The 27,701-nt window shown below is 36.5% G+C and overlaps 1 protein-coding gene across 5 annotated transcripts in view; it reads left to right on the top strand.

The window, feature by feature from the left end:
- ITPK4 (inositol 1,3,4-trisphosphate 5/6-kinase 4) overlaps positions 1 to 26,379 on the top strand; it is a 230,026-nt gene extending 203,647 nt beyond the window's left edge. For 2 of the 5 annotated variants that reach the window (XM_089803926.1, XM_089803924.1), the window contains 2 exons: positions 5,760 to 5,892; positions 25,713 to 26,379. In XM_089803926.1, coding sequence (XP_089660052.1) covers positions 5,760 to 5,892; positions 25,713 to 25,747 — 168 coding nt within the window. In that variant the 3' untranslated portion in view covers positions 25,748 to 26,379. The remainder of the gene's footprint in view (positions 1 to 5,759; positions 5,893 to 25,712) is intronic. The other 3 variants (XM_089803927.1, XM_089803925.1, XM_089803928.1) reach the window with 2 other exon arrangements.
- Positions 26,380 to 27,701: the final 1,322 nt, after the last annotated feature.

Raw genomic sequence — 27,701 nt, 5'->3', positions numbered from 1 at the left:
CTGCAAAAATTGCCAAGGCTTGCCTGAAAAGGGGTTCCCAAAAAATTTTGGGGCGATGGTGTGAAAACCTCACAACAACACACAAGATATAAATCACACTCTCTACAATCAATCTCAATGTAGCATATTTCTGGGTGGATCCACAGCTTCCATTTGTTGAGTTTAAACCAAACTTAGAGATGGAGGCCACTGTGTACCAACATACAATATTTAACAAAAAAAAACAGAGTTCGAAAATAAATAGCAAGGTGTTGTGCTTTTATTAAATCATGCAAATGCATTTGAAAAATTGAAATGTAATACACAATATGGTAACTGAAATTTGAAACAATTGAATTTAATGGATTTGATAAAATAAACCTGTTTTTACTTCTGTTGGTAAACAGATTGGTTTTCTGTATAATCTGACTCTTGCCCTCAAAATCTCACTGTCATACCACAGTTGAATGGGCCATAACAGTTCCTCTTTGAATTTTCAAAAGGTACAGCTACCTTATGTGGATATGCAATGAAGTTTATCTGAACTACTAACAAAGGGCTTTGCATTTAACCAGAAAGAAGGAAAGGTGCTGACAGCTACTCATCACCATGATATAACTGCAAATAGCAAATGTAAAGATTTCTCATTTCTGATGCATACCATTGGTATCAATGGCACATATTCTCATACAAAGATTAAAAAGCTTAATGCTAAATCAAATGGTAGAAGGATTCTTCCCACTAACAGCAATGAATGAAATAGATGATGAGCAAATAGTCACGAAGAACACCTTGAATTATCAACCAAAAACAAAGTTTTGTATTATCAATTTCATTTTCTCACACTCTTCATCCACTTATTCACTGCGCAGAAAGAAAAGGAACTTTTAACATTAACAATAGTAATTACCAAAATTTGAATTACAATCTGATGCAGAGGCACAAGGGAAACAAGGCTTTCCTTAGCCAACTACACACAATTTGCATAACACTCTTCTACCAAAGAACCACTTCGATTTTACATGCAACACTTCAATGAACCATATGTAGACTCCAAGGCTCCTATAAGTCAATTGTTTGACAATTTGTGAGACAAGAACCTTTAGATCCCTGCGTAGGCCTAATCCCACATAGTCTAGGTTTCCGCTTGAAGGCGTAAATGGACTTTACAACTAAGAGAGTGGATTAAATACCTTATCCATATCCATTTGACATCAAACAACCCAAAAGGAAAGGAAAGTGATTTTTGGGACTCCAAGTTTGCAAAAGGGGTACTTGACACTTGGAGACCTAGTCTCTTAGTAGCCCTACCAATGTGGAAGATCATCCTTAGTGTTGGGAGGATATTTTGCAACCGACGGTTTTGGGTAAAATTCAGTCGTAAAATAGGATGACCAGTCACAACGTGTGAGACATAATATCTCCCACCTTAAAGGGAAGGCTCCCCCTTCTCACCCTTCCTTGGATCAACTCAAGGTAAGCAAGAAGTTGAGATTTTTTGTAAAGGGGTGTTACCGATATTTTTTCCTCTTAGCTTTCATGAAAGAATCCACTTACCCGCAAAGCAAGTAATGGGCAAGATGAAACCTCAAACTACACTTCTATCTAAAGTTGTAAACGGTGATACTAATAAACCAACACTAACTCAAAGGCTAGTTGAAAGAGTACCAATTTGGCTCTAAGTCTTGTTTTAACCTATTCTATAAGAATAACATCTATTGGGGTACAAAGACTTCCAGAAGTAGGGAATTCTAACTATTTTTTGTGAATTTGAGATGGTAATACAAGCTATAGCCAAAGCTCCTAGTCTATGTATTGCCACCACCGCTACCAATCAAAGTTTTGGCTCCGATTGCTTCTTAAATCACTATGCTCTATTATTAAACACACAATAAGAACATGAATCAAAGACAATAGGCACAAATTATAGTCAAAGCTTCTAATTTTCTCTATCACAATTGCTTCCAGTCAAAGCTTTGAAAAGTGAAGGAGTGATAAGGTCAAGATGATATTTGTTTGAAGTATTCTAACCATGTCATACTTAAAATGCACATGTAACCTTTAACAAGATTGGCTCCTAACAGAGCTCACTTCAGAAGAGTGAAATATTTGGGTTGTCGGTTCGAAAGTGGGTTTTCTCTTTACAAGGTTTCACGTTAAATCTCTATGTCAAATGTGTGAATGCTTATGTGTTGCAAAGTTTATTTTTCAAGCTATTTGTTCAGTGTTGCAACTCAATAAAAGCTAAATGATTACTCCGATATTCGGTATAAGTAAAGAACAATGAGATAACACTTTGAAGTAAAGTTGTTATAAGTGTGATTTGAGAAGTTGAATGTGGTTACCAAGTTATTGATATGAAAGTTTATGAAGTTTGAATTGACACTAAATTGTTTTAAAGGCCTGTAGGATAATTGGATATAATTGATTCAACCCCCCTCTCAGCTATCTAATAGTTTGATGGAGTAGTATCTTTTCCTTCCTCTCTCTTCCTCATTAGCCAAAATTTGGCTCTCTTTAGGATAAGAGCTATCCTAATGTCAATATCATCCAACTCAGGGGCATCCCAATTGGTTAAATCCAAAGCGTTGTCTTGCACCCTAGCATAATAACTTATATCTACCATATCAGAATCATCATTTATAATCCCTTGAATATCAAGCTGGAAATGGTATTCTTGAATCTATTTTATGCTTAACCTAGACCAAGTTCTCTTCCTCACTTCAAAATAATCTACACGGTTAGCCTAAAAATCTTCTAATGCAGGGACATGATGGTATGATGACCCCAATTGTAAATTATCTTTTACAAAATTTCTAGGATCAAAATGCCTCTTCTGACATCATATGTCCATATTATATTCGCTCATCGCCTTAGTGATTTTTACAACATTGGAGGAAGAGGAGCATGTGTACACACCTAATGAAATGGGGAAAGAAATGCATGTCTTATGCCTTTTTGCACACTTGTTATTTACCTCACAGATTTGTCCGCACAATTCGACCATAATATACTTATTTTTAGCATAACAAGGTGACTTCCACAAGAAGTTATCAAAGACACCAAGTGATATACATGAAAGTTGGGAACTAAATAAAATAGCTTCCATTATCTTTCATTAATGCAGGAACTTCAGGGGAAATCCTCTTCAAAGCATCCCCGTAACTCGCAAACTAACTTCATGGTAAAAGTATCATTTACCCTGCAAGATTTTGTGTACTATTTTGCAGCTGTAGACTAGGGTAAAAATAGTAAATCTGAATGTTATCATCAAAGTTTTGCACATGCTCTAACCCAAGCCAGTATTGGGTGCAAGCTAGGGCATATACCAAGTATGTGGACATGTAGATGAATTTAGTTGATGGAAATTGATTAATTAGCTGTTGAATCCGATCAGCAATTATTTTTGTCCAGTCTATACATCTCGATCCTACACAGGTTTTTTGAATGAAGAAAACATCCATTCATCTAAGAAAATAGTATCTTCATCTCCTCTCATTCTATGTAAGAGTACTACTATATCTTTGATCTCACCTTCAACGGATGTCTGGAGAATAGTTTTAGGCAATTTTGAGTAACCCATTCATGGTAGATAGAACCAATTCTTAGCAATCTTTGTTTATTATACGCTCCTTTTCATACTAATCTCCATTTGAGAAGAGGTAAAATCCCAGTCCTCTTATTCTTACCTTATTGACAATCAAAAGAAATTTTGTATGATTTCTCTATCGAAAGTAATAAGTACACTCTCATCATGAGTTTTAATTTGCCTTGTTACTGAATTATATTCTCTTATACACTCCATTATCAAATCTACACACTAAACTGTGACTAGGAATTTGGTGGCTTCTTGTAGACCACTTTCTGCTAATTTCTTAGTAATTAGGTGCCTATTGGGTTGTTTTGTCCTTTCCCAAAATTCCCTTAAATTTACATGTCCCAATTTTGTGTCACCTATCTCCGATAATGCACATTTTAGTGTAATGTCCCTTTTTGGGACATTAGAGGATTTTCAAATATACCCTTACAATGTTAAAATTTATCTATGAGAGATGGAATAAAATGGAGCAATTTAATATTATAAGGGGGGGCTAAAGGTCAAGGAGGAATAAGACGAAGGCCAAAGGGAAGTCAAATAGTCTCAGTTTGTGTATTGAAAAGGGAAAGAGGATCATTCCTGAGGATGCTTGATTATCATTCAGTTTCATTTTTCTCTCTTGTGACAATTATTCAAAAAGCTTCAGCTTTCAGCTAGTATGAGGATGTAGCCCCTCATGTTGGCAGACAGTGGATGCAAACCCATTGTCCTTGGAGACGTCACATCAAGTGTCTCGCTTGTGCTTATAGGTTCTTTTCTTAAATTTTCCAATTTGACTGTAAAACTATATTTAGGATTGGATTTCTAATGTTAGTTATTGCATTGTTGTTGTATAATGTAATAACATGTTTTAAGGAGATTGTATGAGAGTTTACTAGTTCAATACTGTTGGTTTGTAACACATTTTATATGCTTGAATCTTGGATACTATTATGAGAAAGAATGAGTTAATATCTTATGTTAAATCTACTGGTTTTCTATTGTGTTTCATAATACATCTACCTATATTCAAGTGTTGAATATCAGTTTGAAGAAACAACCATATAACTATTAGTTGGGTTATTTTTTATGGTTTACATTGCTGGGTTATTTATGATACGATTTCATATGTTTATGATCTAAATGTTATTCTAAGGAAAAATCGAGCAAATATCCAGTTTGGGATATTTCATTTAGACTATTCAAATGGTCATAACTAGGTTGTTTAAACCTCATGATTAATTCAAATTTTTAAAAAAACCTTACAACTCTAGGTTTAATTGAAATTCAACAGAAGTAGCGATGAGATGTAGTTTAAACTCACTGATTTTGGTTGCTACCAATTGTAGATGAAATCACTCAATGCCCTAATTTGCTCTGCTTCTTTCAACTCAATCTTGAAAAATGATAAAAATTTGCCTTACAATCCCTAATTAAATTTCCTTTAATTGCATTTGTTATCGCCATTGTTGCTTGTCATTTCATGCATTAAATGTATGGGCACTTTACAGTTGAAACATGTCAACCTTTTTTTGAATTTAAAAAATGAATATTTGTTTCAACAGCACTGAAATTGAGGATTGGAGATGGAACTTCTACATTAACCCTATGACATCTAGCTCTAATCTTTCTCTTGACTTATGAAAGTTCCATTTCTAGTTTTGGGCCCCGATAGTAGTTCTTGAACTATAGTTTACATTTTCCTTCTCTTCTTAAGAAATTGTATTTCTTGTGGCTTCGAATAACAGCCACTTGTCTCAGTTATCACTTTTCCATTTGGGGATTAGGGTTCCAAGGATGGTTCTAGTACTCGACCTTATCTCCGCCTTCTTATTTTTCCATTTCCACTTTTTTAGCCTGCCATTCTTTACATGAGCTGACTTGTTCCTACTTTGTGGTCAGGTTCCAATGGATGTCCCGGAACTGGCCACAAGTGTTACATCCCAATTTTTAACCTAATTTAAATTTATTATAGCCGTTGAATTGAATTTTTTTCTTTCAAAATCATGTGAAAAGGGTAGTTAAATATAACCGTTGTATTCTATGAAAATGGTTGTTGTCTACTTGTCTAACTGTTTAAATGATGATGATTGTTATCCATTATTTGTCATATGATGATGATAGTAATTAACAGTTGCTTGGTTTGAGAATTACAGTTAATAATTAAATTCCTTGCTAATATCTACGTTAAATGTTATTATAGATTTATCATGGAACTTGTTATTATTGTGGAAATTGTTGCACGAGTGATTGCAAGAGAAGGCGAAGGGGAGAAGCATTGTTAAATGGGATCAACGGAATGGGGTACTATCTTAGTCCATTTATTTGGTCAATAGGTATGACCTCTAACCATCTTGGTAAGGACCTAACGACTTGTATAGCAGGGTACAATCATTTGGACAACGCATGAGCTATTAAATAAACATTAGAAACATTAATGATTTAACTTAATTAAAGTACATATCTTTAAACAACTTATGATTGATATTTCCATCATTTCGGTGTAACACATTTATGTATGTGCACATAGATATAGAAATAAAGGTGACACCATAATATTATTTTTGTACAAGATTCTATCTAATATGTACATTTAAATACATATACAAGAAGATAAAAGAATATTCCAAATAAAGTATGTATTTAGATATATGTAATAAAAGATACGACCGTCAATAAAATATATAGTATGATGTCATCTTATAAATACATCTACGTGCAAGTAGATAAATATATTATAAATTATCTTTGATTTATAACCTTCAAGATCTTTCCATATTTATTCAATTCTTTTGTAGAAACCGAAATATAAATTTGGCATTCGATATCAAAGAATTAAGAAGACAAATCTTTAAAACCGTTCATGAGTTACGCTTGCTTCTTCGAATGCCTTTATTTATGAAGCCATGAGAAACTACAGGACATCATGAATTGAATCGTCCACCCTCACGATTTGATCTCTAAATTTCTTGCCACATTATTTTCTCTCTTATCTCTATTGGAAGACGTGATTGATAATCACTCTGAGTTTGTATTCAGAATATCTTACAAGAAGGGACTGTTTGATAGCATCCAGCAAGAGCTCATCTATTTCACAAGTTAATCAAGTTATGTAGTCAGCATACCATATCCGAATGAAATATAGTATTCATTTTTTATCAATTGCTACTGTGCATGTATTTACAGCAGCAAGGATTCATTCCATAGAATATTGTACATCATCTATGTTTAATGTCACTGTATAATTCCTTAGTGAGTCAAAACTTCCCAAGTCGAGTCAAGAACCATTGGTCATGACATGTTTTTGCATCTTTATCTTACTATTGTATGACAGGATCAAATGATACTCTTTTGCAAGCCTTAAGTTTTTCCCAAGTCATATAAGTTGTGATGTATTGAAACATAAAATATTAGTACATCAGTTGAGGAATCAGCAGAATGAGTTGGCTAAACTTTGATATTCAAACACCTGGGACTTACCTGCTTGAATGGCCATGGAAGAGGTGAAGACATGAGAAAGAAATCTACAAATAACATGGAAGCAAAATCAGATGTGGCATAACAAATATTATTTTAAAACAAGGTAATCATTTAATAGCTCATGCATGTTCATATTTATTGTTTCTTGTTGTCAAGTCGAGCGGTGGTAATCGGGTAATAGAACCCATTCAAAAACCTTGGCCAAGGTCATTAAAGGGCATGTTTGCCTTCATAAGATCACTTGATGTCAGTAGTGTCAGTTATTCAAACATGTCCGTCCATAACTATGCGAACATTCTGAACACCAGAAATGCTCAAGTGGCTGGACTAGTAGTACCCCAAGCCCAATCCTAAGGTAGGGAGGGTCTTTCTTTTCAAAAGATTGTGTAGGGATGGATATGGTCCGAGGTTGGGAGGTTAAGCCTAAGTCAATGCTTCTCCTCTTACCGAAAGTCGAGGCTTGCACAACTAGTTAAAGACTCGCTAGTTACTTTTTGTATGTTTCTTCTTTTCTTTCCTGAAATGCATTTATATTACTCTTGTAACTAATCATGTATCTACTTTACTATATGCAAGATAGGGAATTGTTATTTCAGTTACTCTAGTTAATCGTTAATTCAATTACTTTAGTTAATCGTCATTTCAGTTATTTCAGTTGAATGGTTATCATAGTAAACCATTATTAGTTAAATCAGTTAAAGTATCATGAAAAGGATTTAAGACGTTTTCTTTCGAAAGATAGTTGAAGAAAACTCTTTCATTTCTATGTGAAATCAGTTATTAGTTCTTCATTAATTTGTTATGAAAATATGTTTGTTACAACAAGTCACTTTTCTTTTGTAGGCATTACAACCTCTAGAGCTTGTTTCTTTCCTTTGAATTTGAGAGTTCTATTTCGCTTGTCAGATTCCAATGGCTATTCTGGAACCAGGTTTCACTTCCTCTTTCTTTACTCTGCACCTTCATCTAAGGGACTTTTCTTAAGCCATTTACTAGTTCCACTTCCATTATCAGATCCCAACTACACTTCTAGCACCAACTACAAGCCTTGCTACTTGATCTTGAAATATAAAAGACACAAATTTGACAACATGTTTGAAAGGAACTTTGAAATTTTGATGCAGCAGGGTAACCACAAAGAAGAGATAGTTCCAATTTCAATATCGGGCTCCAATGGTCATTCCAAAACTATACCTAGGTTCCGATAGGCCAAAGAGACCAACTGAAATACTAAGAAATTTAAAGAAAAATGACTACTCAAACAGTTTTACTTGGGGAAGAAAAATGGGGCAACAACTTCAAAACTGTAAACCCCATATTCAAGAAAAAGAAAAAATAATTTAAGTTGCATAATCTATATTCAATTTAATGCAATTAAACTTATAAATTTTATATGCCAGAACAAAAATTGAGAGCTAAAAATATTTTTTGAAACCAGCATTTAAATATTTTCTACAAATTAGACATATCAGTACCGGTACTAGTCTCCATCCCCAAGTGCCCTCATCTCTTGGTAACTAAGCAAAAAACACTAATTTGAAAATCCAAAGTTCTACAAATCTTTCATTGAATCTCCAAAAAAGTCCCAATTTGCACAATAATGCTAAAATGATAGTGTGCTTTTCTATACTAAAAATACTTTTTATTTGGATTTTCTATATGTAGATGATCTGAATTTAGTGGCAAAAACAATACATGATTTGAGTGAATACTTGAAAGCTTTAGTGTTGTTTTCACTAAGAGGTCAAGATGCAAGTGAATCTTAGCAAAATGAAGGTCACAATCTTTACCTTAAGAAAAAGAAGGCTCATAGGAAATTTGTTTTTGAAGGTAGCAACTTCTAAGTGATCAATGATTATAAGTATCTTGGCCTCAATTCCCACAATAAATTCAGCTGGGAGACATCTAGAGCAAAAATGATAAAGGGGGATGGAAAGCCTTATACTCAATACAAAATAGCTAAGCTGCCTGTTGGGTGGATATTTTGCAACTGACAGCTTTGGGTAAAATCCAGTCTCAAAATAGAATGACTAGCCACAGCGTGTGAGACAGAGTCTCTCCTACCTTAAAGGGAAGGCTCCCCCTTCTCACCGTTCCTTGGATCAACTCAAGGTAAGCAAGAAGTTGAGAGATTTTGTAAGGGGCGTTACCAATATTCTTTCCTCTTATCTTTTAGAAAAGAATCCACGTACCCGTAGAGCAAGTAATGGGCAAGATGAAACCTCAAACTACACTTCTATCTAAAGTTGTAAACAGTGATACCGATAAACTAACACTAACTCAAAGGCTAGCCGAAAGCATTCCAGTTTGGCTCTAAGTCGTATTTTAACCTATTCTATAAGAATAACCTCTACCATTGGGGCACATAGACTTTCATAAGTAAGTAATTCTAACTATTTTTCATGAATCTGAGATGGTAATACAAGCTATAGTTAAAGCTCCTAGTCTATGTATTGCCACAACCGCTACCCGTCAAAGCTTCGGCTCTGATTGCTTCTTAAATCACTATGCTCTATTATTGAACACACAATAATAATATGAATCAAAGACAATGGGCACAAATTACAGTCAAAGCTTCTAATTTGTTCTATCACAATTGCTTCCAGTCAACTTCGAATCCAATTGCTTCTTTATTCACTTTTCTCCGAAATTCGTACTACACAATCAAAGTTATGCTTTGTCAACAGTACATAGTGTATCAGGATGCATCCCGTCAGTGTATCATGATGCACCCCGTCAGTGTATCAAGATGCATCTCGTCAGTGTATCAGGATGTACTTCGTCTGTATCAAGATATATGTCATCGGTATCGACCGACAGGGTGTGTATCGGGATATGTGTATCGGGAAGGTTCTACTATTGTAGTCGACATGTTGTATGTAGCTGACGGATACCTTCGGGAAGGTTCCTCGGATAGTATTTATATCCCCCTTCGGGATCGTTGTAATCATCATAATATCCGAAGCATAATGTAATATCTTGACGTATGCAAATATAGTTATGCTATTCTTATCTGCTATTCTGTTCCATTGTATGCATTAATTTCTTACCCAGTACAGTAAACATTTGGAGTCGTTGCTCGATGGACCTGGAAAGGCAGAAGAGTAATGCTGGATCAGTTGAACAAGAATAAGAACAAGCTGAAGGACAAGGACAAAATATGCACAGCACACGGAGATCTAATTTTGGCGCAGCAAGCCGAACGCAAGAGGTTCTAGAAGATTGCTACCGACAAATGCCGAAGCGCAAAAGCATTGTTGGAGGAGACTCAACAACGGGTAGAGTTGGTGAAAGAGGCAGAGGAGGAGTTTTTGAATTGGCGTTCACCGAGGGAAGACAATCCAGACGGAAGAGAATCGACTCGCACGACTCAGAGTGTCGAAGGAGCAAGAGCGTAGAGTGAACTCTTCGTCCGGGATCCACTTCCAGAAGGAATAGATTCGCTGAACGGAGACCTTTCTTCACCAAGCAGCGTTAGCGTCAGGATACCAAGCGTTGGTGTCAGAATGGCAGGACCAAAGGAGAAGTTGCCTAAATTTAATGGTGATGGAGCAGCTGATCCCATCCGACATTGTAAAACCTGTGAAATGATTTGGAGGGCCAATGGCATAACGGATACAAACGAATGGATGAGGCAATTTTCGGCAACCCTATGGGGGGTGGCAATTAATTGATTTACTGATACCAATCCACAAAAGTTAAACAGTTGGGATAACATTAAAAAGGAGTTTATCGCAGAATTTCAACTCTTGCGCGACGATAATGAAATTGTAGCGGAGATATTCAATACTAAGCAGGGGAAGAATGAAACAGTCTGAGTCTTCGCCTTGAAGTTAAAGGACTTGATCAATAAGATGAAGAATAAGTCGGCTGATGGGTTACAGAAAAGATGGTTCATTGAAGGCCTTCACCCGAAGCTACGAAAGAAGATGAAGATCGTGCCACCATCGACATACACTGAAGCATACAACTAGGCAATGAACCTAGAAAGTGAGCAGAAGACCACGAAGAAGAAGAAGAATAGTTCATCTGATTCAGATGACGGCGCGTCTTCAGGAGAAGATAGCAGCGATGATGAGGGCAGCAGCAAGAAGGTTCATGCCCTCCAGAAGGACATGATTCGGATGATGAAGGAGTTCAAGAATATGAACAAGGAGACTAAGGGCAATGAGCTATGGTGCACAAAGTGCAAGAAAGAAGGCCATACGAAGGGATCCTGCTCGAAAGATCAATTTTGTGAGATTTGTCAGATTATGAGACACTCGGTAAAGGAATGCCCTTTCAACCTGAAAACAAGAACACCGCAGCAAGTGTTCCTGACACAGGAGGCGTCCGCATCAGGAGGGAGCAGGAACACCAGTGCGGAGGGTACCACGTCAGGAGGATACAAAAATAATTGGCGCGGTCAAAACAACAACAATAGCGGCAACAACAATAATGGCAGGAGGAGTCGAATTCAATATGATGCGAATGGCCGCACGATAGTCCAATTCTGCACATGCAATCTATGGGGTCACTTCGCCCGAGAGTGCACAACGACGAACACACCGAAGTTGCTATGCCGATGGTGTGGACTTGGCGACCATGACAATGCTAAGTGCTCGAAGTCTAGAGTAAACTTGATTACCGTTGGTACGGACGAGGAAGAAGTTTTGGCAATCACTCGAAAGCAGGTAAAGCTATACCCTGATCCAACAGAGGAAAAGAAGAGACTGGAGGAAGCACGGGCAAAGATCCACAAAGCAACACAGGCAGAAATGGCACACATGAAGGACACGTCTGGTACCTCCGTACGGAACTGCGCAGAACAGAACATTGTACGGCAAATATTGCAAGCTGAGGTACTAGTTAGGATAAATGATGTATTACTCACTATGCCTCAACTTCGTACGACACTCACAAATATAGTTTCGATTGCTAAGCAACCAACAGATCAAGAAAAGAAGAAATAAGGGGGTGCAAGTGCGGAAGACTCGATGCTGTTAGCTCTTTCATCCGGATGCTATCTGGCGGTTGTCGAAATGGGCATTCTCGGGACTGTGCTGACGGACACAATCGTGGACAGAGGGTCCGATGTCAATGTGCTATCAGAGGATACCTGGAAAAAGTTGGGACAGCCGACATTATGGCCACCTACCTTCCAGCTGCTAACAGCTAACCAACATAGAATCAAGCCATTGCAAATCCTGACAGCCCAACCAATGACAATTGGAACACAGCCGTTCTTGTTGGATTTTGTTGTGATCCCACTGAAGCGAAAAGGATATGATGCCATTTTGGGCCAGGGGTGGCTGATACAAGCCAAGGCGAAACACAATTGGAAGAAAAATACTTTATCACTTGAAAGAAAAGGGTGGAAATACGTCATTGATCTACACACAAATGGTAGGTGAGGAGGCAGTGTCGTCGGATTTTGAAGGCGAAGGTGGAGAGGATGACGAGGGGAAGAAGAGAATGGAACCTGATGAAGAGGGAGTATTGAGATTGGAAGGAGGGTCGAGTGAGGACGATCTGGACTCCTTGAATGGCCTTTTTCACTAGCAGATGGAGGATTACGAGCTCTTTCCGAGCTGTAATATGTTAAGGATCGACGAAGATAAGGAGAAGGAAATGAATGTCCGAAGGAAAGGTGATTACGGCTGAAGCTAAAGGGAAGAACATACAGTACGAACCCAAACGAAGGAAAGATTCCATCGTACGACCGCGCAAAAAGAAAGTGTTACGTCAAACCACAGATATAGCAGAAAGGTGCCGGCAGCAAGGAAGACACATCATACGGTCTACACATAAAACAGAGAGGAAGGGTTCAAAGAGGAAGGCTTTAATAAAAGTTGCAGCAGTACGAAGTGGAGGTGTTATTGATGGCCAGAAGGGGCAGCTGACGGAGTCCATGTTATCGAGCTTCGGGAACAAACTGGGCGACATGGAAAACTTAAGCGAGCGGCTATATAAATTGAACAAGCTCGAGGAGAAGCGATTATTGGCACAGTGAGCGACAGAGGTGACATAGAACAGGCGCAAGGCATGGCGCAATAAGCACTTGAAATTGAACAGGTTTCAACCCGGACAAAGGGTGTTGAAGTATGACGGCTGGAATAAGATCAAACCAGGCAAGTTTAAGGTTAAGTGGGTCGGGCCAGATCAGATTCGGGAAGTAGGCGATAACAGAGCAATAAAATTATGGATGCTCGATAGGAAGGAAGTAGCCGATGCAGTAAAAGTCTACCATGGAAGGAATAACACACCTTCGTGGATGAACAACTGAGAAAAGAACGATTGTCAATATTGTATATATGTAAATATTGCACATATGTAAGATAGCTAAAAGACAAAGTTGAACATTACGAAAAAAAAAAGAGATGAAAAAGTATCGTACAACACCCAAGGGGGTCATGCATTAGTCTGCACTGTACAGTTTCAAAGTGATCACCGTACGGACGCAAGAGGGAGTACGGAGTGTCACTGTACCGATTGAAGCAAGGACACCGTACGACATGGAGATGGGCTACTGTACGGCATTCTAAGTGTGTCACTGTATGGCCTGGAGCAAGGACATCGTACGGCATGGAGATGGGCTACCATAAGGCATTCTAAGTGTGTCACCGTACGGCATTAGGAGCAGGGAAATGAAAACACCATACGGCTTTTCAAGTTGAAATGCAGTTTTTAAGTGTTCAGGCACTGAGCCCATACAGCCTTTTCTAAATGACAAAGTGTGACATTCACTCACTAGCATACCGTACGGCATGAACATGTCCTCTAGAAGCCATGTCCCCATACGGCGTAAGGTATTGGAAGGACTTGCATACAAAGGTCATGGAAGTACGGTGTTCAGTGAGGAAGTGAATTGTACGACATTATAGAGTCCTCTAGGAAGGCAGTACGCAAGTCAAAAGAAGGGTGATAGGAGGGTTTCTATAAAAATAAAATAAATTAAAAAAAAGTCGACAAATCATGAATGTCTAGAATGACTATCGCATAGTTCCAAGAATCACGGCGATTCATGCGATTCACGCGATTCAGCGATTCGATTCAAGCCAAACGATTTTTTGTGAATCGTTGAATCGAATCAGCGATAAAGGGTTTATGAAATAAGTTACTCACTAAATTTTAAGGGTTTTTTAAATTTTCCGATTCATGGCCGATTCGATTCCGATTCATGGCCGATTCACGATTTGATTCGGCCTTGCCGATTCCGATCCGATTCCGATTCTTGTTACTTTGGACTATCGGATGATGCTAAAGGGAAGGCGAAGCATCAGCGGTTGCCAGAAAGTGTGTGATCAAAAGAAATCGCAAAAATAGTGTGTTCCATGCAATTTTGTGTGGGTTTCGGAGTGTTGATTTAGGGAGCGCTGGGGGCGTTGCCCCCTAGACCTCCAGTCGTTGCGGATATCAGTCGTGGGAAGTATGACCAGTTGATGAGACCTGGAGCTACTGCAGGCATGGAGTGTCTATGTACCAGTGGTGGAGAGAACAACAGAGCAAGCCTTTCAAGAAGGGTGATACGCTTTAAGGCACTTAGAGTAGGTGTTGACCGTGAAGCTGTCTTGGTGGATGCATGGAGAGCTCAGGAGGAGTTGATCATCCAGTTGAAGGCAGTACAACGACACCTGGCTCAGTGGACCCAGAGTTGGAAGCAGAGAAAGCGGCACAGGTGGCTATCAAAGTTAGTTTGACTAAGGAGACAGTGGCTATAGATGCAATGTGGGTTGGAGACCAGTTTGGTTCAGGCACGAAACGAATGTGAAAGTGATTTGACAGAAGCAGATCCATCTTATTGTAGTTAGTTGTTGAAGTTTTGTTGTGTGGTCGTCAGGAGACGACTTTTCATTTTTGGGGGGGATGATGTCGACAGTAAATAGTGTATCAGGATGCATCCCGTTAGTGTATCAAGAGTAGTGTATCAGGATGTACTCTGTCCGTATTGAGATGTATGTCGTCGGTATCGGCCAACAGGGTGTGTATCGGGATGTATGTATCGGGAAGGTTTTACTATTGTAGCCGACATGTTGTATGTGGCCGACGGATACCTTCGGGAAGGTTCCTCGGATAGTATTTATAGCCCCCTTTGGGATCATTGTAATCATCATAACATCAGAAGCATAATGTAATATCTTGGCGTATGCGAATATGGTTTTACTATTCTTATCTGCTATTCTGTTCCATTGTCTGTATGCATTAATTTTTTACCCAATACGGTAAACACGCTTGCACAAATGTGGGAGAGTTTTCTTGCATACAACAAAAGATGATTTATACAATAAGAGGACACTCCTTTTATAGGCAAAGGAGTTGAGAAAAAGATGGAGGAAAAAGTGGGAGCAACTCAACCAACTTTGATCAAGTCTAACTATAAGAGAAATTATTGGGTTACATGCAACTGCACATGCAACTCGCATTACATGTAATTACATATTTTCATGCAATGCATCCTCTTCAATTACAAACATAAAATAACAAGAAGAAAGATGGAAGAGAATTGAAACAATCCTAGTGATTGTTCTGAAGGGCCTTGTACTTGGCGATGCTATCCCAGATGATCACAAGATCAGAAGTTCTTGTATTTTGTACCACTGCATTCACCTTGATAATCATGGTGTTGCGTCTTTTCATAGCCTCTGACTCTCGTTGATGAATTGTCCATTGTCATTTGAGAACTTGATGTGATCAAACTTTTCTCACTCCAGTTCCCGTGAATTCTCCTTTGTAGATTGGCACATTCTGGAGTCTCTGACACTTTGAAAACCTTTTTGACAGTGTCCAAATGTCAACTCGGAATAACTTTCTATCAGCTCCTTTAACTTTTTTTTTTTTGAAACAAACTGCTTGGTGCATACCATCACAAACTCCAATTCTCAGGCAACCATTGGAAAAATGGAGACTAGAAGAATTCTCACTTCTTTGATTTGAAGCACGCCTTCTTTACTAGATGTCTTCATTCTTTATAGAAATTCAAGCATATCTCGACTTGCTGCAACAATAAAGTTTCAATGGGATTGAATTCATGAAAGCTTTGATATTTGAGTTACAATGGTGAATCCATGAGGAATGGGTATTTAAAGTATGGATTAGATACATATGGAACACATATGATGGCTGGAAATGAACCGGAAAGCATATGTATTTGGATGGAAAGGGCCAAAGTTAGACTTGGAAGGATGGATATGCTTTGAAACATGAAAGTGAAACACATGGGAATGCTTGTGAATGAAGACTCTTGACTTTAAAAATTGACTTGGGCTTTCAAGATGTCATTGCATGGAAAGTGGATTACATGTATATGCAACATGTAATGAAAAATGGAAAGTTAGAGGACATGTGAATGCAGATGGAGAATGAGCTTACATGTAAGTGCGTATGAAATGCGTTATGACAATGGAAATGGAATGATGTGTATTTTGTTCATGAAGTGTAAGTGCATATGGAAGCAACGAGTGAAATGTGCCTTGAAACAAAGTGAGCTTTTATCGACGTCTTTAGGAAAGGTGAAGTCCAAGTACATGGGAATACATGCACATGACATTTTTTGACCTTTTAAAAAAAGTGTCTTTAAATCAAAAACAGGTTTTAGAGATGCAATTACATGTAAAACTTTTCATGTAATCATGTCGTGCGATTGGATGCAGAAAGTGAGATGAGTGGAAATGGAAATGGAAAATGAAATTACATGTACGTGCATTTATTCCCATGTAATAGCAAATGCATGAAGTTGAATGCCAAACGGACCTTTTTTGTGTGATTACATGTTTTAAATATGCAGAATAGACCCAAAAGCACTTTTTAGAGGCTATTACATGTTTTAAAAACATGCAATAGGCTCTCCCAAGGCAAAAACACACCTTTTTGGTGCATATGCATGTTTTAAAAACATGCTTTTTGCCCAAAAACAGGTTTTCCAAATGCAATTGCATGTCTTTGGTGCAAAACTCACATTTTTGGTATAAAATCATGTTTAAGTTACTTGCATATGCAACCCAAGGCAAAAACTCACATTTTTTATGCATATGCATATAACATATGTAGTTCATTTTTTTGATGTCATTGCACATTTAAGTTGAGTTTACATGCAATTGCATCAAAAAGGTCCACTTTTAAGATGTCATTGCACATTTAAGTGATCAATTTAAGCACATGTCAATTTAATTTTGATAAAATATTACTTAAGTGGGACATTAATTATATTTACATTATCATATTAACGATATAATGTCACTAAAACTGCGGATGAGGCCAGTATGAACAATTTTTTTGCGAACGGTGAGGAACCTGTGTGCTATAGAGGAGGATTTAAAAGGGACAAGCTTCCAGCTCCATGGGATGATGTGTGCTTGGTTCTTATGAAATATCTGACTCTGGAGGGCAAGTTCGGTGTTTGCTACTACTATCATTTCCCTTTGTTGAATCATTTTAGGATTAGGGATTTTATTTCTATCCTGTTTTTTCTGCTACATTCTCTTGAAGATATGGTTAGTGATGTTAGGGAGAAGAAAAATAAAGGGCAAAACTTTACCATTATCCACCAAGGCCTCATCTTTCGCCTATACCAATTCCACCTTGCCCTTTGCCCCCCTAGGGTGGTGGTGGTTGACAACCAGTGCCACCGTCAGAATTCACCCCCGAGCACCAGTATTGAAACTAAAATTCATACCCCACGACCCTCCCCTAGCCATGAAAATAAGAAAAAGAAAAAACCTGATACGGCTGGGGAACAAAAGGGTAGTAAAAAAATTAAAATGGAAAAACCTGTGGAGGTGGAAGAAGAGGACTCGAAGGAAGGAGGCTGAGGGAAAGGCTAGGAGAAGGTCTGGGAGAATTGCCCAATCCCAGGCAAGGCACAAACAAAACTCCAACAAATTCAAGGTTGAGGAGGCTAAAGAAGAGAGCACAGAAAATAATGAAGAAGAAGGGGAGGAGGATTCCAAAGGAAAAGAAGGAAAGGAGGAGGTAGAAAAAAGTGTTAACTCGGCGGACATTTCTGTTGATAATGCCTAATTGTATGCTGATAATACTCAGGTGTCAGTTGGCAATGCTACAACCACGGAGACTACCCATGTTTCCGCCAGCTTCATCCTTCAGCCCATTACCTTCTGTGAGGATAGCAGCAAAGTGGACACTTCCCCCATTACTATTTCCTCCCCGGCCAAAGAAAAATTTAAAGTTTTTACTAACCCAAGGGTTTTACAGGATGATAACCAAGTGCAGAATGCTAAAGAGGAAGCGGATAATAAGGAGACCGAGGAGCAATTGGAGATGTATGCCAAATTGGAAAAGAGGGTTAAAATCTTAGAAGAAGGGTTCCTCCCCTTCTCTAAATTTTCCCTAAAGGTCACACACGCTGTTGCCACCACCCTCCAACTACTGGCACAGGAGAAGGAAGATACTAGAATGGATATGGAGGATCATAAGCTCCTCTTCAAATTCCTGGCTGATAACTGGGCTCGAATTTTGCTGGCTGCGAAGGGAAAGGAGAAAACTTTGAATTAAGTTTTTTAGTTTAATGGGGATCCTCGGATCCAAGTTTTATATGTTAATATATTGTTTCTGGTTTTGTTGGTTTCCAACTGTTGCTCAGACTTGGGTTGGCATGGTTATGTCAACAGTTTTTATGATGAACTTTCGTAGTATGATAGACATAATAGACTTCTTCTATAGTTTAGATGGTTTTGTTCATAGTGTTATGCTGGTTGGTAACATGCATAAGTATTACTTTTCTTAAGTGGAACTTTAGTATTTGGTTAATATCCTCAGTTGGTCTTTGCTAGTAATGTGTTGGTTACCAGCTTTTTGGTTGTAAGGATCGACCCCCTTATTTTTTGTCGCTTTTTATTTCAAAAACAATATAATGTGTAAATATCATTTAATAAGTAATATTTACTAGAGCATTTGATTTGAATATCAAAAATTAAATTGATCTATATAGTTAATATAGTCACTCAAGTGAAAAATCAAAAAGCAACTCAACTTAAATATATAACACAAAGTAAACTATAGTTACTTTAAGTGAAAAATTAAATGATAAAGTAACTTAAAAACATAACATAAAGTGAATTTAAGTTATAGTCAAATTAAAAATATAACTTGATATTTTTAATTCGTGCAGTTGCATCAAAAGGTCCACTTTTTGGGCACTAAATTGGTCATATTTTTTTATTGCCAACTCGGATTAAGCCCTAAGATAGATCAAATCGCAGGGAAAACCGAAAGCAAGGACTTGAGAAAAACCAAGAAACACACTCAAAAATGAAAGAAATGACGATGAAGGCCTCAAAAATCAAACATAGTCTCGACTAACAGAAAAAAAAAAAAAAAAAAAAAAGACTTCACAAAATCCTTAAATAAAAGAATTTGTTGCATCAATTGGAGTTGATTGATCGATCAATTTTAACTAATTGAATAACAAATTCAACTTAGAGAAATGCAAAACTAATTTGAAAAAGTTTTGTGCTGTTATATGCATTTTGTGGTTTGTGGTGACTAAATGCAGGACAACATTGCCAATGCTGATGCTGATGTGGCTGCAAGAATCAAATGCACGGATGCGTGATTTTCTTTTTCTGGAATCTTGGATGCCTCTGTGTGTGTGTGGGCGCGCACGCGCATGCAAAGAAATGCAAGAAATATATATTTAAAAAAGCATTCCATAGTATGATACTTAACCATTGATAGTTCAACTTCAAACTTCAAAAACACAAATATACAAATTGAAATAGCTAATTAGTAAATTAATCAAGCACAAGATTCCAATGCAATTTGGATTACAAAATCAAAACTTAGTTCATGATTCAATGTTCATCAAGCAAGACAAGACATGCCTCTTTAATGAAGGACTATTCCAAGATTTGTGACCTTTAGGAAGTAAACATATAAATTAAGTGTCAAACACCAACCCATAGGCAGCATCTATTTTTTCTTACTATATATTCATCTCTAGTGGATCATCCAATCAAGCATTTGCTCTTTTGCATGTCTGATTGCATACACTTAAGGATAGAAATGAGGAAGGGCATCCCCATCTTTGCAGACTTTTAAAGACAAATGAAAAAGAGCAGTTCATGGCACCACTGTAAAGCGATAAATAGCAGACTTAAGCCAAATTCATATTGTCATGTCTGAAACAGCGGAATAGTAATTGTACAGTTAACAAGAGATCATCATTGCGAAGTCCACACAATTCTTATCAAAGATAGGAAGGATTTCTCTATCTTATAGTAGATCTGTAAATTCTAGATATTCATTGCAAGGACCATCATTCTTGAATAAGCATATTGAGATTAAGGTTATCAAAGCTATTCATTGACAAGTGATATATCATATACTGATCAAGATCCCCATGATATAAATAGTATCCATTAGATAATCATATATAATAATATTAAGAGGCATCAGTTATTATCAATCTAAGCATTAAGACAAGACAGTGGATGCTCTCCAATGCATCCGGATGCTGCCCGGGTGCGCCCACGAAGCACTGCGCGGGCCTGTGGATGCCTGTAGCATCGGAGCACCAGAACGCATCCGAATCAGCATCTAGTATTCTCGGAGAGAATCGGTATTTGAGCAAAATAGATGTAGAAGAGCTGATCTATGGGGCTGGAAAAGTAAGAAAATTATTTTTCGGATTGGTACCAGTGGTGCTTTATGAGTGTGAGGTTTGGGGTAGCAACACATCAGCAAGGAAGTGCAGACAGAGAGAGATTACAGAAACATTTAACCAAAAAAAGCCTTACAATAAAATCATCTATTCCCTATGAGATTGTCTCGGTTGAGGCCAAGGCCTTTCTTGTAGAGGTGTCGACTATGATGCAGTTGCTAAGTTATCTATAAGAAGATTAGAGAATATAGAGCTGCATTGCTGGCGCAAAATGGCAGCATAAGAGAAATTAGGTAGAAGAGAGATCACGTGGATGAAACAAAACAATAAATGGATGAATAAGTGGGAAACTAGGATAAAAGAGTGCCCAACCAACAAAAGAGAAATAAAAGAGTACATGCAGGAAATTTAAAGAAAGTGTGTAGATAGGACGTGGGAGAAAAAGAGAATCATGTATCAAAAATTTCAATCAATTCATGACCATACAAAAGAACTTATAAGAGTGGAAATAAAATGGAAAGTAAAAATGTTGATAGCTCAGCTAAGATATAGTTTGCATCAACTTAGATGTGAAATTGGAAGATGGCTGATATTTTAAAAAGAGTGGACAGGTAGGTGGTGTTGTTAGTGCACTCCAGAAATGATGTAGACACAGTGATTACATCATGGAGTGTGTTGGTTCCCAAAACCGTAGATTGGAATCCTATGAGTCTTGCCAACTCGATGTTGGGATATCCAACCAGTTATGACCAAATTGACGGAACTAATCGATGTGATCCAAATCCCCTGCACCTTTGGCTTTACAAGGCCAAGGCAGGTGCACCTGATTCTGAACAAATTACTAAAGTCCAAGATACTTATAGCAAATTGGTTAGAATGTGAATGCAACGAAAGTTTCCCAAATGGCAAGAATAATAGAAAACTTTTAAAATTGCATGAAAATGCAAAAAATGCTTAAATTATGAATTGAAAATTAAAGTGAATGATTATATGAATATGATAGTGTTTTAAATAAAAATAATAATTATGGATTAATGCAACAAATGAATATATTAATTCTTCAAAGGAAACATAAAATGATTGCCAACATATGGATTGCAGAGCATGAATAACATAAAGAACAGTGTCGAGATTAAAAGGGTGATAGAGTCAGTATTATAAATTTATAGCGTACAACTTTATAAAATTCTACGCACATCAACTATGAATAATTTAATAATCAAGATGCGACAGATCAAATATATGAATGCAATTTTAAACTAGTCTATAATGTGTTTTAACTACTGCGGAGACAAAATAGACACAGATATGAAAACAACTTAATATCTCACAATATCTATGTTTATCGAATTTAAAATGCAATAATTGATCCTCTCCACCTTATCTATCATATAAGTTATTTATAGAATCTAAAAATAATTATAAAGGACGAAACTATATAATATTTCAACTCTAAAGCTTTAAGCAAATAAAATAAAATAGATGTTTCTTATTGATCATGTGAGAAACGAAAATACAATGAGGACACTCACCACTCATTGATGCTCAACCCACTGCAATCCAATTCCAAAATTGCATATAAAAATATTTACTCAAAATCCAGCATCCACAAGGTTAATTCAAAAATTCATGCTTCATCTATAAAAGAATATAATATATTAAAAATACATTATATTATGAATATTTAAATTTTTTGAAAATTGTATGAATATATGTTTCATTTGATTTACATTTCCTTTTTATAAATGAGTAAATGGTTATACGGTTGTCACCCAGCCATTGTGTCTTCTCAAAACAAATGACCAACTGCCAATATAACTGTATTTCATTTTAAATAATGACCTTGTAACTATCGTGAATCATAACAAAACATAACTTTGGATTATATTGATTGACCCAGCAAACTCTTATCACGCAAATAATTTTCCACCAAATTTAATAATAGTGCATGATGCATGCTTCACGCCGTTGAATATATGTGTTGGCCTCGTGGTGCGATTTCTGATAGAGACCCTCCAGATTCGATTACACCCTTCCATCAGATACACAAATCTTTCTCGGCGCCCGCTACTTGTATTGACGAGTATTCCCTTTGCCACGGTTGTTGATGATGCTACGCCAAATCATGGAGATGTCTTTTATACTCAACAGCTCCAATAGACATGCTGGTGATCATATTCTATGCCGTTGATGCTGGAAATGACACTCACCATTTTGTAATGATCATCATTTTATATCTTTCCACAACTGAAGGCTATTTGTATTGCTTGGTCGGGGGTCCTAGCTCCTATTGAACATTGCTTATATGGCTTCTAACCAGGATCGTGGTCTCCATTATGACATCCGCAGATTTCCAAAATCACCGCTTGACCTTATTTTATTGTTGTAGCAGCAAAATCTTCATCACCTGAACATTAATTGCATCATAGAAATGTGTATTTCTCATTTGTTTCATCATTCCTATTTTGCAGGATAGATACTATGCCATGCAATAGTATGAGATGTGCATTTATTTTACTCTCTCTCTTTCTGATATTGTAGCCATGTTTGGCATTCTCCCCATAGGCTAAGGCTTTGTAACGGATGACAGAGCAGTCAATCCTATTTTTAGAATACATCTGTTCAAAGATGCTCTATGCTCTAATCACGAAATGTAACTAGCCAGTTCTAAAGGGCCTATGAATGTAACTTTTTGAGAAGTGAATAAGATCGGCAAAATTTCTCTGTGGGCAAACCCCGGTAGCTGGGACTACTGTGTGAGACTTTGCGTCTACATTTTGTCTTTGTCGTTCATGTTAGTTTAGTTTAAGCTCTTGCATGGTCTGTGGAATGAAATGTGTTGTTAATGAAAGTTGTGGGATTAAAAATAATCTGGGTTTTGTTGCTTTCATTTTAGTGGTTATATGACATTACCATCATTCACAGTATTTCTTCATTCCCTTTGTTCTTTGCAAGCCAGTTTCATGTGCATTTTCATGGCTGTATAGGAAGTGTGGGATTTGGTTCATATAAAGTGTTGAGTAGGAAGCAAATGGTTGTTGTGAAATCTTAGTAACTTGGGTAATCTGGGTATATAGAATAGACTACATTGTAGGTGTTATAGAAGAGTTTAAAAGTGACTCACATGCATTCATAGCTGTGGAGGTTGTGAGTCATCATCTGAAATACGTCTGGTTTGCTTGAAGTGTCAAGCAATTTGGTTATACCTCTTCTGCTCTGGTCAAGAGCATACCCCTAAACTTGTTGATCTACTAAAAACAATATTCATTGCAAATCTTTGTACACAAGGGAGCTGTACATTTCAATTCAGGGGTTTCTGATAGAACAGTTACATTGACCCATTCTGTTGCTAACAACTTTGTCTTTCACCACATTGAGCACATTAAGAGTCAGGGTATAAACCAAAACCCAAGTAAGACAAACTGTTAACCAACAAACCAATGAGTGAAAACAATACTGTAGATGTAACTATCTGGGTCAAGATATGATCCCTGGAAACATATATATCTGTGACACATAATTATTTCCTGATCATGCTTCGTTTCAATCTTCTCCAACCGTGCTTTATCTGATATCCATTCTTATCTATGCCTTCACTGCTCGCTGACTGGACTGCACTCTGCAAGAATACTTTCAGCTTCAGTTGACAGAGAGATCATTTGTTCCAGATATTGAGGTTTTTTTATGAGCACAGGGGTTGAGACATAATTTTTTTTTTGAGTATTATAATCTGCATAACAAAAACACAAAATAAGTTGAGAAACTTAGAGAAAGGTGACACCTTTACTTGTTGGTTTATGCAAAATAATACTTTGTACGTGATCTAAGGTTATAGGAGAATGATAATTGACTGGATATTTGCAAAGATTATTTAATCAAAACAAAAAAATATAACGTTAATTGCTGGATAAGGGATAAGAGAAGATGCTGAATGAAAGCTCAAATTCGTAAAATTTGTGCTCCATCAGAGTGTTCGACTCACAAGAATATTCTGATCAAATTATTTTGAGACTAAATATAATCACATTTAGTAACCTGTTTGAAGAAGAAAAGACAACAAAGAGCTACGAATTTCCTTATCAAGATGCACAATAGAAGATCCAAGATGCAAAAGAAAAAAGAAATTAAGCGTGGTGTCATCAAGCCTTCTGTTTAGGGCTTTTCGAGCTTATCTGCTTTCCTGACTATCCATGGGTTGGCTGTTTGGCCTCATGTACGTTATTAAAAACATTCACTCATAGCATGGGCAGATTGGTCCTTATAAAACCACCAAATTGCTTTCTGTCTGATGTCTTCTATGAAAATTGAATTGTTAACTGGGGTTAGCCTCCAGTTGTGAAAATATTGGGAGTAAACAGCAAAAAAAAACTTGTGTAGCAAAAACAATGGCAAGCACTTGGAGACCTGCGAAGTAGTCAAATTATACATTTTAGTATGCAAAATTTGATTTTCCCTATTAGTATTTTAGTGCAAATAAACAATGCGGTCGAAATCATTCAATGTTATAATTTATAAAAGCTTTAGTTTTAATTGTCAAGTGCATTTCGTATAATGTTTTTGTTTGGTAATGATTTTAAGATGCTCTTTTAGCATGAATAAACGTTGTGGCAATTTATTAAAATGTTATGCGCATTCAATTTACAGTCATTCACTTGATGATTTTATTAAATAGCCTTTTTGCCAAACAACTGCAAGATGAAGTCATTCAAATTGTGATCTTAGAATAAGATAGAAATTTCCTGTTTGTATGACGTAACATCTTTCATCATGAAAATGAGACAGAACGTTCCTCATCAATCCAGGGTTTATATTAATTTCAGAGTAAATGCAATTTATACAGAATATTTGGTACTAGCTTGTTAGCTATTTCCCTTACCTAAACAAATGAATTCTAACCTGATTTAAATGAAACGAGATATGACTTAGTGTTTCATTTGTTCGAGTTTAAACCTTAGAATGGGGACAGATTTATGAAGAAATCGATTCGTTCCAAAGAATCACCTGCTCTTTTGAAGAGAGTGTGAATGTTATGTCATTTGTCATATAATATATAGCTAATAGTTTATTCAATGTCATTTACAGATTCAAGCTGGCACTGGAGACCACGTTATCGTTGATGTTAATTATCTTCCTTCTTTCAAGGAAATTCCAGATGACAGTGCTATTCCAACATTTTGGGAAGCTATTAAGAGTTCATATGAATCTTTCAAATCAAAAGACCACTAAGGCTTCTCCCCACCTCTTGGCAGCGAAAAATAAGTGACCCTTTTGTAAGAAATTGAAAAATATGGTGATTAACTTTACATTGCTTTGTGCTACATTTCCTTAATAGTGTCTGGAATCCCCTCCAATTGGCTATGTTTTTCGGTTGCATAGAAGTGTTTCAGAAGTGTTACCATATAATGCAACACAGAATCGCTGGTGAGTTGTGCTGAATCCTCTACAGTTGTTGGAGACGACACAAAATTGTGTTGACTGTCTTATACTCCATCTACTTTTTGCTCAGTGATTTAGAATATGGGACTCGAATATAATGCTGATATTATAAGTTCCTGCATGAGTATGGCATCCCTTAGTAGTTATTCAGATACTGAAATTGATTGCAAAAGAATAAGATATTGATAAAACAGAAAAGGCTCGGGAAGTTAGTTTTAAGGCAGTTTTTGAGTACTCTCTTATAAGAACTGGAGAGAATGAAGAACTCTGATTGTTTGCCATCAAATTAAAATAGTGATAGAACGATTTGACACGTACTCCTTTAGAAATGTTTGCTGTTTTTTTTTTTAAATTATAATTTTAGAGTTCTAGTATGAAAGTGGCAATGACTAGTCTCAGCGTATTCACTAGCAAGTAACTTCTCAAAGAAAGTACAAATAGAATATTTTATAAATAGTATAAAGTAATATTGATTCTTTAAATTATTATTCTTAATTTTATAATGATTATGTTGCAATAATTGGCTCAGCTTAAGTTTATTAGGATTTTATTATCTCAAAATATGAAGGCAAACAAATACAAGCTGAAGCTTTGATTGTTCATCTTTTCTTTCTAACATTATTTTATTTTAAACTATTTAAAAGTGTTTTTTTAAATAAAAATTTAATATTTGAATAATTGTGTATTAAAAAGAGTGGTAGTAATTAATATACAATCTTAATTAAAATGAGAAAGAGATATTAGATTTTGATTTTATAGTTGATTTGAATATTTTTTTGTTGACAATTGTATTTTATGATGTAAAATTATGTTCATGAGAAGCTTCTTTTTTTTTAACATAGAGTTGATTGAATTTTCTTTTGATAGATGATTGGTTGAATTATTTTCTATATTGGGTTGAATGTGTCTATGGAATTGTTTTTTTGCATCGTAGATAGAAACCTTGTCGAAAGAATCAAACCCAATACATGGAAATGAACTACACTTTTCTAGATATTTTTTTTAAAATGATTATTTTCTAAAATCCATTTGCTAATCAAGGTAGTGTTGATCATGTTTGAAAGTTTAAACCACAATGATTTCCTTTGGTCAAATTTATTCGATTCAAATTTATTGGTTTTGTAAAAAGGATTGAAGGCAATAAGTAAGCTATTATTAAGTGTAGGTGTTGATGTTAGGTAATGATATAATAATTTACATCCGAAAAATCACAAAAAACCCCCAAAAAAAAGCTTTTAGCACAATAACATCCATAATATCCATTAGCATAACACTTGACAATGTTTATGTATTGTATTGTTCACACATGATCATAAACAAAGAGAAAACAAATGGATCCTACATACAACCTTGCTTTCAATCCCTATAACATAATGCACAATGGCTCATCCTTGAATTCACACCAGACACCTCAAATGGGAGCTACCTTAGAACTAAATAATGACAATTTTTTGTGTTTAGTGTCAAAAACATATGACTCGAGGAAATTGACATCATGTCACAAGATACTCAAGGGTGAACCCACAATAATGGGTTCCACTTTAGTGGGACAAACAAAAATGAAAAAAATTGCAAAATGAGAAATTGAGGTTACCATATGTTCGCATGAACTTTTTTTTTAATCATGTTCGCACG

This window comes from Cupressus sempervirens, chromosome 10, assembly GCF_028749045.1.
Source record: "Cupressus sempervirens isolate cs-2001-9-10 chromosome 10, ASM2874904v1, whole genome shotgun sequence".
Taxonomy (NCBI): Eukaryota; Viridiplantae; Streptophyta; class Pinopsida; order Cupressales; family Cupressaceae; genus Cupressus; species Cupressus sempervirens.
Note: the sequence above shows the minus strand (reverse complement) of the source record. Positions and strands in the feature narration are given on the sequence as shown.